Source organism: Myripristis murdjan, chromosome 3 (assembly GCF_902150065.1).
Source record: "Myripristis murdjan chromosome 3, fMyrMur1.1, whole genome shotgun sequence".
Lineage (NCBI taxonomy): Eukaryota > Metazoa > Chordata > Actinopteri > Holocentriformes > Holocentridae > Myripristis > Myripristis murdjan.
In genome coordinates, this window is record NC_043982.1 from 42,331,035 (window position 1) to 42,345,153 (window position 14,119).

At 43.4% G+C, this 14,119-nt stretch overlaps 1 protein-coding gene across 4 annotated transcripts in view; it reads right to left on the bottom strand.

The window, feature by feature from the left end:
* Positions 1–1,554: 1,554 nt before the first annotated feature.
* The window catches only part of tspan4a (tetraspanin 4a), a 192,978-nt gene continuing 180,413 nt past the window's right edge, over positions 1,555–14,119 (bottom strand). For all 4 annotated transcript variants that reach the window (XM_030079938.1, XM_030079946.1, XM_030079952.1 and 1 more), the window contains 2 exons: positions 10,258–10,341; positions 1,555–2,066 (listed from right to left, as the gene is read on the bottom strand). In XM_030079938.1, the coding sequence (XP_029935798.1) occupies positions 1,998–2,066; positions 10,258–10,341 (153 nt within the window). In that variant the 3' untranslated portion in view covers positions 1,555–1,997. The remainder of the gene's footprint in view (positions 2,067–10,257; positions 10,342–14,119) is intronic.

Sequence of the window (14,119 nt, forward strand, 5' to 3'; positions counted from 1 at the left end):
TTTGCACGGCTGGCCTGGTGCAGCTGAATCCAGCCATATGCGCTCCGTCTGACACACTTGGGGCCGATCCCAAACGTTTCTGTTGAGCAGGAGGGAGAGATGCTTGTTGTAGCGCCACCACATGGCCCATCAGGGTCACAGAAAAACATTTTCCTCACTCTGGTGGAGATTTTTACAGCAGCGTATTAGGGCCACTGCAGGGAGAGACAAAACTTACAGAGCGGGGGAGGAGGGTGAATATTCCAAGGGGAAGAATTTCCAAGACTAAATTTGTAAATTTATGAGAAAAAACCCGGATAATCTCTGATATTAAAGTGGACAAAAAAAACCTCATAAATATATGTGAAAAAAATAACAACAATTAACAACAAATTTACAAAAGGAGGCACCTTGAGAAGCCTTGACCAAAAAAAAAAAAAAAGCTATTTTTCCAAGTTTTTTCCTCATAAACTGATTTCTTTAATCTCATATTTTTTTCTTGGAATATCCCCTCCCCTCTCCAAAGCCCATAATTTTTTGTTGTCCCTCCAGTGGCACTAACACACCTTCACAGTTTGTGTTGCTGAGTTCACTATCAGGTTCAGCAGGAGCCCACTGTACAACACACAGAAAGGTGTGTGTGTGTGTGTTACAAGCATGATTGTGGAAAACTATTTCAATCCAGAGTTGTTGTTTTTTTTGTCAAAAATTTGTGACTCGATAATCTCAGATTTTTTTTTTTTCATAAATCTGTGTTTGTTTTTTTGTTGTTTTTTTTTACATGTTTTTGTGTGTTTTTTTCCCCAGAATATTACCCCCCTCCCCCGGTTCCTTAGTCTTATTTTCCCTAAAATGGCCCTAATCCGCCGCTGTGGCTCGGTAGTGGAGGTGCAGCTCAATTTGAGTCAGAAAACAAAAAGACAAAAAAAAAAAAAAAAAAAAGGAAACAACTACTGTGAACCCAAACGGCTCGAACCCCCTCACCGAGCCTCCAGCCGCTCCGCTCCTCTGGGACGATTTAATCCCAGCATGCCTCTGGTGCGCTGATAAAAAGAGCAAGGAGCCACAAAAAGGCCGGAGAAGGTTTCAGAGACTCGCAGATGAATCTTTTGTCGACAGGAGCGCTGATGATCGCCCCGGGCCACTGTGGAGGAACCTGCACCCCCCGCTCCTCTAACCTCCTCTAACCTCCTCTTCCCTCTCGCGGCTGGCGCTCGTCTGGTGTGGCGTGCAAACCCGTGGAGCTCCACACAAGACCGAGCGAAGCTGCTCTGCTCATCACACGTATGTAATTAATAAAACCTCTGCTATTTGATCGCTGTAAAACTAATTTGCACTTTAAAATGACTCCGGAGTTCCCGTCCCGGAGGAGGAAGGGGCTGCACCACACGCCCGGTGCCACGCGCCAGCGCTCGGCGTGTCTCCATCTAACACTCTCATCTGTCATCTAGGAATCCAAGAGACCGGGCGTCTTACAGCAGGATTACACATCACAAGCCTCTGGCGTCTCTCCCATTGAGGAATGATGCGATGACAAGCGGCGTTTAGACGAGCCAAAAACATTTATTACACACCATCATCACAGCCATGCACTTGCAGCTTCTTCTCCAGTGCTCCTCCCAGCTGCTTCATCAGCGATCCACACAGCTCTCGTTTGAAAACACGTTTACAAACCAGAAAATAATTTAAAACAAAACATAGATATTAAAAAAAAGGCAGGAGAAGGGGGGGGGGGGTTACATTTTTCATATATGTTCATAATACTGCATGTTTATCACAGAAATGAGCATTTGACACAGAGCAAACCATAGAAAACGATTTGGGTAGTACACTCGGCGATGTGCTTGTTGGTAGTTAGCAGGATACTGAGGTGACGTGGGGCCGGCGGCGGCGGGCACCGGACGGGAATGTCACGGGAAAGGACGAGGGCTGAAGAGAAGAGCCTGTCTGTCTGTATCTGTCCCTCTCTCTGATGAGGGACGTTGTGGCGTGCTGGCGGCGGCCGGCCCGGCGCGGCGCTAGGCGTAGAAGGTCTCCACTTTGACGGCCTGGCAGAACATCGTCATGGAGAACACCAGGCCGAGGATCTGCAGGAGCACGAGCGACACGGTCAGACACGGCCTGCAAACGCACTTTCCCTCAAGTCACAGAGACACCAAAAACACATTTTACACCCTTTTTTTTTTTTTTTTTTTTTTTTTTTAGCTAATTCTCACAATCAGAAATCCTTTATTGATCCCTGAGGGGAAACGGGGTCAGTTGCAGTTGCTCAAACTCTCAAGAGAAGAATTAAATGATGAGAAACAGAGAAAGAAATAAATCTAAAGTATGCGCCTGAGGACTTTGTAAAAAAAAAAAAAAAAAAAAAAAAAGTATGTGCATTTTGTAGAAATATGTTCATTAATCCTGCTTGTGCATTAACTATAGTATGTGCATTATGTATAAAGCTGTAATAGAAAGCGTGTACATTATGTATAAATATATGCATTAATCCTACAGAATATTACAACAATAAATACAGAAATAATAAACTGAGAGTAGTTGGATTATTCAAGGTATTTCCTCTAGTTTTAGAGCTTATTTTGAGTTTCTAGTGTTTGTAAAGCTACTTTGATGGACTGTAGTGGAAATAGAACAGAGGATTATTGCTTTTAATACCATTATTTAACATACACTACTCACAAAAAGTTAGGGATATTTCGGCTTTCGGGTGAAATTTCAGGATGAACCTAAAATGCATTCTAACCTTTACAGGTGAACTTAATGTGACCTTCTGTAAACTTTTGAATGCACATGTCCAACTGTTCAATGTTTCAGTACTTTTTGCACAAGTTGCTGTTCTCTAACAAGGAGTTTAACGGCAAAATTCACATCAGGTGTTTGATGCTCCAGCTCATCGAGGTCGTATCATTAGGGAACGGCTGCTGGAGACTGGGGTACCTCAAATGGAGTGGCCTGCACTTTCTCCAGACCTGAATCCCATAGAAAACCTATGGGATCAGCTGAGTCGCCGTGTAGAGGCTCGGAGCTCTGTACCCCAGAACCTCAATGTCCTGAGGGCCACCCTTCAAGAAGAGTGGGATGCCATGCCTCAGCAGACAATAAGTCGACTTGTGAACAGCATGAGACGTCGTTGTCAAGCTGTAATTGATGCTCAAGGGCACATGACAAGTTATTGACACTGACATTTTTTGTTGTGGTATATCCACCACTGTTGTTGACTTTTGTTTCAAGAAATTGTTTGAGATGAGGAAATCACCAGTGTATGCTTCTACTTAAATGCCCTACTTTCATGATATAATATCACTGTAGCGTGAACTTTTTACATTTTCCATAAATTTCACCCGAAAGCCAAATATCCCTAACTTTTTGTGAGTAGTGTATGAACATGCTGAGGGCTCAACTCTGTAGGGCAAGTGTTACGCCCCTCTGCACAACCATTGGCTCTGCAGTGCAGTGCAAGAGTCTTGGGTGGTGCCTGGGCTAAATTGGCTTAATTGTCCACACCTGAGAAGGAGGAGTGGATAAAAGGAAGGGAAACTGCCTCCTGAGGGGAGCTGCACACTCACCACAAACAGTTGTGTATTTGAACTGCTCCCCAGATTTTAATTTACATTATTTATTGAAATAAAATGATGTATAATCTGACGTCAGTCTCCACTTTATGTTGCGGCCCACGAGCCAGGGTCGTAACACAAGTTTCAAAGGAGCGTAAGAGAGAAAGAGGGAGGTACAGTCGTGCCAGACAGCAATTTTTTCATGTCCCCCCCAACAATTACTCTCAGAAATTTTGCTGTTTATTGTCCCCCCCAACAATGAAATGGGATTTTCGCCTCTGACAGTGACAACATGAGTGGACATACGGTGCAGTTGTGCAGGTTTAGGTGTGCAATAGGGATGGGCGATACCACACTTTTAGGATTTGATACGATACTGATACTTTTTCTTGCATTTTCATTGATACCGATACTGATACCGATACTGATAATTTCTTATTGGCAATTTTTTTCATTCAAAATATTATTACATTTAAGACAAATTACATGACAAATACAGACCATTTATACCATATCTATTATGGCCAATACATAATAAAACTAAAATTAAAATAAATAACATAAATATGAATGAAATAAATTAAATATGAACAAAAATTTGCACATTTTCACCGTTATTGTTGTTTTCTTACACTTTTCTTGTTAAAAAATGAAAAAAAAGACCAATCTGCCATTATTTTCTGTGTTCCTCCGGCTCTCGCATTCGAACCCCTCTTGCTGGCTGTGCTGTCGGGACGTCCCGTGACACGGGGCGGCTCAATACACCGCACAGGGGTGTCTCGGCACATAAGTGAAGGAAGCTATCTAAAGCAGCTGAAAGTTGTGCATGCACTCCCAATTCATATTTGTTAGTATCGATATTTGTTTAAGGAAATTGATGCCAAATGAGTAGCATGTGAGTATCGATATATCGATACCACAGAATCGATACGCCCATCCCTAGTGTGCAAACCCTGTTTCACTCTCAGAGTCACCGGTGTTGAATGCCGGCGGAAAAACTATCATAAATAGTTTCTTTCATGTTTGCTCTGGTCCACTTCTGAGCCGCCTCGCCCCCAAAACTCCGGCCTCTTATTTTTGCGACGGCGCGTGCGGCACGGAGCAGGTTCTGGTGAAGTAAGTGGCATATTTGTCGGGCAGGCGGTGTGTTTTCTCTCTCGGCTGCACTCGTTTGCTATTTTGGTGCCGGGCCGGGAAGCTCGCCTGTGCCAAAGTGGGAGGAGAGGTGTCGTCGGGGTGTGTGTCAATAAGATCAGGCGGTGCAGAGCCGTTTTTGTGAAAAGGATTACTGGGATTTGTGCTTGTGCTGCCCACCTGCTCAGACGGGGTCCAAGCCGCACGGCGCAGTCGCTCCTGTCCTATTTTCGCGGCTTTGCAGAGCGACGCGCACCTCAACGCATCTCATTCAAAAGCTTTTTTTTGTGCATGATGTTGATCAAATTCGCATAGAAACGCCTCGAGCAGAGCAAAACAAGATCCGTAGATTCTGCATTTGTTCTGAGCGCATACACGCGAGGCTGCGGTGTGTGTGTGTGCGAGCCGTGACGCATGAGCCGGCGATTGTGGAGGCGGCTGCTTCCTCTATTGATGAATGTCCCATGAATTCCCCGCCAACTTCACTTTGGCTCTCTGCCCAACATCACTGAAACGCTTCCTGCTGGCCGACAGTTCCCCCGAGAGCCCACCGCCGGTCGCTCCTCCCGGTCTAATTTCATTTCAGGTGTGACTCTGCCTGTGCACCCCCCCGCTGGTAAAACGTTGGAGAAGTTTCAACTCCAGATTATTTTCTCCTTCACAAAGCTTTCAGAGCGCCGCCGTGCACAGAGAGCTGCATTCAAGTCTCAATTAAACAAAACAAAACAAAACTCTTTCACCGCGTTCGCTGGTTTTCCATGTGAGACTGTTCACCTCTTTAACCATAAATTCAACACAACTGACGACGTTTAAGATTACTTGTCTGGATTTTCACATCAAAATCCCGTTGCCTCTTCCTTCGATCAGATCTGAGGTTTGGTGTCGTGTGTAGGGTGACCACCTGCTGATAAGCCCAATGGGGGACAAGGGGTATGATTCTGAGGGACAATGTGGGACACCGCCCGGCGTGGCGGCGCCCCCACTCGGCGGGCAGACTCACCGATACCGGTTTACCGATTTCTAGCAGATACCACTTGGTATATTAATGTTGCCCTGTTTCCCTAACATATGTAATTGCTGCTGTATGCTCATGAATAGGCCACCCTTGTTAATGAGCCCTCAGCTTTCAATGTGTTTTTTTTTTTTTTTATAAATAAAAGATATTCATAATATTTTAAACATTTCAATTAATTGACAGATGAACTTCCACTTAAGATTTACTTTTTATTTAAAGTGAATGGATTGCAATGGAAAATATAAATAAAATGAAATAGCTTATAACAGTGTTAATTTCATCAGCTATTTTTCAATTTAGTTTTAGTCTTAGTCTTGTGTCAAATGCCCTTATTAGTTTTAGTCATATTTAGTCAACTTGAATTCTTTTTTGTTTAGTCACATTTTAGTTGATGAAAAGTCTTGGCATTTTAGTCTAGTTTTAGTCGAAGAAAATCCAAAGTATTTTAGTCTAGTTTGAGTCGAAGAAAATCCAAAGTATTTTAGTCTAGTTTTAGTCAATAGTCTTTTTTTAGCCTTTGACCTGCATCACGTTGGCTTTTTTTATTTAACAATATGTTCAATTATTATTATTATTTTAAAAATGTAAATTGCTTATCAAACAGACCTAACAGTTCAGCTACCAATGAATGAGCAGTAGTATGCATGTAATACCTCTTCTCTGAATAGACAAGCTAAGCCAGTGTGCTGCTGTTAGTCGCAGAGTGGCAACTCTTCGCTTTGTTACACAATCTATGTCAGCGCGCTGCTGTTACTTTGTTTTCGCTGTGCTATGCTTCAGACAGTGCCGGTGGGTGTGTGCTCCTCAGTCACACAAACACACACACAGGCATGAGCACACAGCAGTGCAGGAGGAGAAAAACTAACGCGCATCGCCCTATCCCCCGGGCGAACGAGCTTTTTTTGAGAGCAAGCATTGATTATGCGGGACACGGTCTCAATTTGCGGGACGCGGGAAATGGGCTTCAAACGCTGTACGTGCACGCACTACGCGGGACAGGTGGTCACCGTAGTCGTGTGTGTGTTGCCTCGCTCTCTGGCTGTGATCTGAGTCCACGTGGAGGTGAGACATCCTCATAAGCTGCTCTGTTCTCCCCTGGGCTGCCGACCCACAGCACTGGATTTCTCTCTCTCCATTCACTTCCATAGTAAAGCAGCTCCCACAATAACACTGGTACCCATTTTCTAACCCTAACCCTAACAGCTGTGTCCTCATTGTTTTCCTGTTTGAATAACACTGCAAAAACTCAGAATCTTACCATCTTAGAATATTTGTCTTATTTCTAGTAAAAATGTCTTATTTCTGGTCAAAATATCTCATTACACTTAAAATAAGACATGATCACCTAAGATTTAACTTGTTTTTAGACAATTTTCACTTGTTTCAAGTAAATTTTCACTTTTTCTACTGGCAAATTTTGCCAATGAAACAAGCAAATTTTCAAGTTAAAATTCATTTTAAGGGTAATGAGATATTTTGACTAGAAATAAGACATTTTGACTAGAAATAAGACAAATATTCTTGGTAAGATTCTGAGTTTCTGCAGTGTAGAAACTGGATCTGGCAGGAAGCATCTGAAGGAAATTTCTGCGTTCTAAGAAACATCTGATAGGACCTTCACAAATGATTGTACTTACACAGAGAATGGGTATCGGGACTCGTTGGTTTTTGTATTGTCATAATCTTCTTTGTGGGTGTTGGTTTCTGTGTTAAAGGTGTTATTTTGGGAGCTGTTTTCCTGTGGAAGTGAGTGGAGGGATACAGATCCAGTGCTGTGGATGAGCAGCTGATGAGGAGATTTCAGCTCCATGTGGACTCAGATCTCACTCAGGGAGCTGCACAGCACACCGGGCGTGTTTTAGTTTGGGCGGTGACGTCACGCTGGACCAGACGAACCACAACACAAACATTTTCCACCAATAAAATCACCACATTTTTGAACAATAACAGCCCTCTCATCAAACAAAACCGCCTCTCTCTCTCTCACTGATCACTCAGATGGCAGTGCGTGTCTCGAGCTCCCGGTGATGAGCCTGTTTTAAGTTTTTTTTTTTGTACTGGTACTTGTGCGAACAAGTGCTTACTTTATAGCTCCAAAGCACTTTTGGATTTGAATGAGAACTATCCAATGGCTCGTCATTTCAAAGATAAACATAACTGCGATCCTTCCATCCTTAGGGCCATAGGTATTGATCACATATCACAAACCATAAGGGGAGGTAATAGGCTGAAACAACTGAATCAACGTGAAAGCTTTTGGATCTTTAAGTTAAAAGCAACCCACTATCCGGGTCTAAATGAAGATCTAGAATATCATAATTTCCTGTAAAGACTGTTAAGTAGATGTTTTTTATGCTTGTTGTTACTCTCTGTGGCTATGTATGTATATTTATTATTCTCACCCTGAGCTTTGTCTCTTCTCTTTTTTCCCTATGAGGTCCCCTGCTGTCTGGCCCTAGTATTGGCTTCCTCTGTCTGTTTTTTTGGTGCTGATGACTCAAATGCCAACACCTGTGACCAGACTCACATTTGCTTTTAATTATACCTGTCTTGGTGTCAGACCACACACTTCCTGACGAAGGCTTCCAGCCGAAACGCGTCAAAGTGACCTTTTACCATGTTTGGCCCTTAACTTAATAAAGATGAGAGCCTTGGTATTTGTTTCAAGTGTTTTTTTATGGACCCAGCCCTTAACCAAAGAGCACCATCTTAACAAAAATCAGTATTTCCAGGCAGCACTCCTACTCTTTGGCTTTTTCATTACACTTTTGGATTTATTGTATATTTTTATACTCTTTTTATACTATATTTTTATATTTCAATATTGTGTTTAACTTCATTGTATTGTTCTTGGCTAGACCGGGCCTCAGTGCTTAATTTCGTACCTCCTCATGTGCATGCATGTGTTGTTGGTTTGACAATAAAGAATCCTTGAATCCATTGGTTTAAACCGGGGGTGTCAAGCTGGTGCCATGCAGGGCCGAGAGGCTGCAGGTTTTCATTCCCACTTCACCCAAAGACATTAGAGAGGCCGTCTCTCTTGAAACCTTCACACGACGCTCTTTTTAACCAAGCCTTTTTATAGTATGACTTTTACTCAATATCATATGCTCCAACATTTTAATCCATTTTAAGGCATTTGTATTCTTATTCATGACTGATTTTTTTTTTTTTTTTTTACTTCAGATTTTTAGCTGCGTTTCCTATGTTTTAATGTAACACACTACCTCGTATTTTTCTCGTTTATCTCCTTTTATTCCTCCTGTTGATGTTCTCAATTATTTATTTGTTTATCTATCAATGTGTATGTATGTGTATATATATGTATACATATTTTATTTTATTTTTATGCCCTTTATGTGAAGCACTTTGAGCTGCATTCTGTATGAAAAGTGCTATACAAATAAAGTTTATTATTATTATTATTATTATTATTATTATTATTATTATTCCAACGAAAAACTCCACCAGGTGGTTTCATTGATTGGTTCCTGCTCTCTGTTTGAAGGTGAGGTCATCACTGAAATCACCTGGTGGAGTTTTCGGTTGGAATGAGAACCTGCAGCCTCTCAGCCCTTCATGGCACCAGTTTGACACCCCCGGTTTAAAGTTGTCAAAGATGCCTCGCTGTGTTACGCCCCGCCCCAACATCCTGTTTCAACAGGAAGTGCATCAAATGAAGGAAGCAGCTCGCTCCCAAAAGCTGTTTAATTACGACTTTAAACACCTGCTGGAGATGAACCAGCCGACTCTGCACCTGTGCTGCAGGTGCAACCCCGTTTTTAAGTGGAAATATGTCAAATTACAGAAAGAAAATATTCAAAATGCCGTTTGCTTGTGACTTTCAAGTGAAGACTGTGCGTCACTGCTTAAACACCCTGCTAAACTCTGCACTGAGGCGACTACCAGCAGTGGCATAATAATAATAATCACACATGAAACTCTCCTCTCCTTCATTAGACTTCACGGGCCGAGGTCAAACTCATAAATTCATGCATTAGCTCATTTTTTTGTAATCAATTGTTGATTTACTTTTTAAAATTAGAACAGCATTACCATTATTTTCCTCTGCTATCCTTTCATGTGTTGTTAGTGCAAATAAAAAGCACAAAAGTGAAAATCCTCTGCCACCACCCTGCCAACGCAGTGCCACATAAAACCACACACAAAAAATGGCAAATATCCTTGAAGTAAACTGTATTCGCTGTTAGAAATGCAAAAAGCAGTTTTGCATTGCATTTCAAAGCAATGATCCGCAGTGGTGAGCAACCAAAACGTGCCCGTAGCGCCACAGGAGCCACATGCCTTCTGTTTTTTAAGCACGACGGCTTCCAGCGAGTCGGAGAGGATATCAGGGATTTTATTGAAAACCCAAAGCCTCGGTTATCATCTTTAATGGATACGCCGAAGCTTATTTGAGTTTCCTGTTGTTGAAATCCTGTACTCAATATTCAGTGCAAAGGACGTGGGAAATATTAGGTTGATACATCATGTAGGATGAAGCCCCTGTAGATACCAAAAACTGAGTTAATGACTACTGAAAAATTCATTGGAAAGCTAAAAAGTTATTACCTGGGTAAGTGCCGTGCACAGAGCAAAGATCCAGAGCGCCACCAGATTTTCATTGAGCCAGTCCTTCACCCGCTCATAGCACGGCTGCGGAGACACACACACACACACACACACACACACACACAGTGTAAACAAGCATTGTAAACCCCTCTGAAATTGTCTACATACATTATCAAGAATGAAATATGCAATAGGATGTGGCATTGAAGTCGTCTTCCTCCATATTATGAATCTGTAATACAAAATGTTCTTTTACTATCACAGAAGCTCCCACGCGGCAGCTTCCTTATCTTCGCCTTCCTCTTCCTCTGACCTAATATTCTTGGAGAAAACTTTGAAATTCCAACTCCCCGCTGCCCTTGTCTCACTTTGCAAACAGGAATAATGTGACTGTAGGAGCTCCGCGCACACTGGAGATATCATTTAGACATGAGGATGACTCGACGGTTTTTTCATGTCTGACATCGCTTGAATGCATTCTTAAAAAGGGCCATGACAAAAAAAAAAAAGAAGAAGAAGAAAAAAAAAATTCTCTACCCTCTCACAGCTCCCTTCTGTCACCAAGACTTTTTCCACCATCTAGAGCTACGTTTCAAAAATTCCCCTTTGAAAGTCTGTAAAAATGCCCCCGAGTCATGTCGTGCCCGACAGGCAGAGAGGAGAGCGCGATGGTTATTAATGGAAGAATACAACAACGCACTTCTGGGTCAGAGAACATGAGCGAGTAATGAAAAGGAGATAAATTCTCCAAGCAGCGAAAAGTGGATTTTTGCGATAATAGGTGCTAACTGACAATAAAAGTGATGGGAGTGGCGCTCGCTTGTGGAGCCGAGTGGCAAATGGCCTCATCGCCTCGGGCACTCGCGCTCCTGTCAAAGACGTGTCAGCACCGCCGGTGTTTCTATTGTCGTCGGGTGAAAAACCTGAGAAAGTCGGTCTGAAATAAAGAGAGGCATAGGTGCTATGATAACAGACTACCCTGCTGTTCTAATTAAATCATTGATTTCTACAGACATGCTCCCTGATTGTGCTATTTTTTAAATCCCCTTACATCAGCAGGCTGAGTCACAGAGCCGGCCGAGCGGGAGTGCAGTCAGGGAACCCAAACACAATCTGGGCTGCATTTTACTACTGCCTGAAATATCGAGGGGCCCGAAAAATATATATATTTCCATAGCACAAGAGCTTGGATAACTCTTTCCTGAATCAATACTGATGTGTGCTAGCAGGGAGAAAATTAGGATGGCTGTGGTGTTATATTGTTATTGTCAAACTGCTGCCCGACTCCAGTCCCTCGGGCCACATGGGATAAATGTGTATTTTTAGGGTTTGTCCTCTGCAGCAGGTTCCAGAAAAGGCTGAGCTGCAGGGACGTGAGCCTGTTACCTGGTCATGCTCCAAAACTGCCGTCATGGGAGGGGAAAACAACTTATTTTGAGCTGTCATGGATGTCTGGTGCAGTGCTTTTATTTTGAACTGCAGCGTCAAAGCAACACCTCAGTGCCATGAACTGATGAACTGATGAAGCCACTCGGATAAGAGGCGAAACGTCTTCGAGACATATAACTAAGTCCAGCTGACCTGATTCAATTCAATTTCCTTGAGATGCCTATGAGCTGGACGAATGAGAACAGTGAAGACAAGATAAAGTCCACCATGAAACAGCAGTTAAAGTTGTGTGTTCAGTTAATCCCAGCTTGATGGCAGGTCATGTGATAAAACAAGCAGAACATACATTTATATAAGTTAGTCTTAATTTTGTAGTAGAAATTTGTTTTGTTTTTTTCCATCACAACTATATGTTCACATTGTAAAAGAGCTGTAAACTAGTAATTTTAGGCCAAAATTGGGGTCAACCTGGGACAAACTGCAAGAGAAGCAAACTCAACTGATTTTGGATCCTCAGTTTGTCCTGAGTGAGGGGAAGAAAGTCCCAAGGAATCCCATTGGTGGAAAGTTTTGAAAATCACCTATTTATGACCACATATTACCAAAAAACACTGTTTTTAACACACAGGGGAAAGGGGTTCCAAATTTTACTTTCAGATATCACTATAAAAATTCACAAGTTGATTACACACACAAAGACAAGAAAAAAAGTCAATTACAAGTTCTTTGAATTATTCTGTTTACACATGCATATCACACATTATCTGATTTGATATGCGCTAATAAGGAATATAAGGAATAAATGCCAGAACAGACATTTAAACAGTGAATTAAAAGGTTACTATATATACAGTAACCTTTTAATTTAAACAGTAAATTAAAAGGTTTTTTGGTAATATGTGATCATAAATAGGTGATTTTCAAAACTTTCCACCAATGGGATTCCTTGGGACTTTCTTCCCTCACTCAGGACAAACTGAGGATACAAAATCAGTTGAGTTTGCTTCTCTTGCAATTTGTCCAAGGTTGACCCCAATTTTGGCCTAAAATTACTGGACTATACACTGAGATGTACACTTCATGGACAAAAGTATTGGACCACCTCCACATCACACCTCCAGGAGCTTTTCTGACCTCCCATTCTAAATCCAGAGGCATTAATCTGGAGTTGGTCCCTTTGCAGCAGAACAGCTTCCACTCTTCTGCCAGATGTTGGAGTGTCTGTGGGAGTTTCTGCCCGTTCATCCAGAGGAGCATTTGTGAGCTCAGACTCTGATGTTGGACCAGAGGGCCCGGCTCACAGTCTGCGTTCTAGTTGACCCCAAAGGTGTTGGATGGGGTTGAGGTTAGAGTTCTCATCGGGCCTGAAAATTAAGACCCGACCCGGGCCGGACTGGGCCAGCCCGAGGCCCGACCCGACCCGACTAATTAGCCGAACTTTAGGCCCGACAGCCCGATAAAGCCCGAAAAAATAATAATAATAATAATTAAAAAATCGCCAAATTCGCCATTATTTAGCAGAGCCGGTCGGCCGCGGCACCGGGGCACCATCAGTCGGTATCAAGCGGGCCGGCCGCGGCACTGGCCAGCATCAGGCAGCTCACCTGTCAGATCCGGCAGACCTAACGGGTGGGCGCGGTATCGGACGGTGCCGCAGCTGGCCCGCCTGATGCCGACTGATGGTGCCGCGGCATGTGCGGGTCAATACGGTAGTCTAGAAAACTGGAGATTTTTTTTTTCCCGTGCGCCCCCAGTTGCACTGCCCATAGCAAAAACCGTCCCTGCTGCCGAGTCTGCCAGCACAGCGGGATACTGCTGCAACTCTCTCTCACTTGTTTGCGCTGCGCTCGCACAGCTGGTTGTCTGTCTGTCACTGAAAGTTTAGCCTCCAAATCCAATCCAGTCTCTCACTCTCTCCACCAGTCACATAAAAAATGAAACGTCATAATCAATAACACAACACATAATTCTATTTTTTATTTAAAAAAAAAAAAAAAAAAAAAAATCCCCCACAGAACCCGAAGCCCGACCCGACCCGCCCAATTCAGGTAAATTTTAGGCCCGACCCGACCCGAAAATGTCGGGTCGGGTCGGGTCGGGTCGGGTTCGGGCAGAATATGAGAACTCTAGTTGAGGTCGGGGCTCTGTGCGGGCCGCACAAGTTCTTCCACCCCAAACTCAGCCGGCCACGCCTTCATGGAGCTGCTCTGTGCACTGGGGCTCAGTCATGCTGGGACAGGAAAGGGCCTTCCTTCCCCAAACTGGTCCCACAAAGCTGGAAGCAGAGAATTGTCCAAAATGTCTCGGTGAGCTGAAGCGTTCAGATTTCCCTTCAGTGGAGCTGAGGGGCCGAGGCCGAGCCCAGAAACACCAGCCCACAGCGTCATCCCTCCTCCAGCAAACTGCACAGTCGGCACAATGCGCTCAGGCAGGGAACGTTCTCCTGGCGTTCCCCAAACCCAGACTCGTCCAT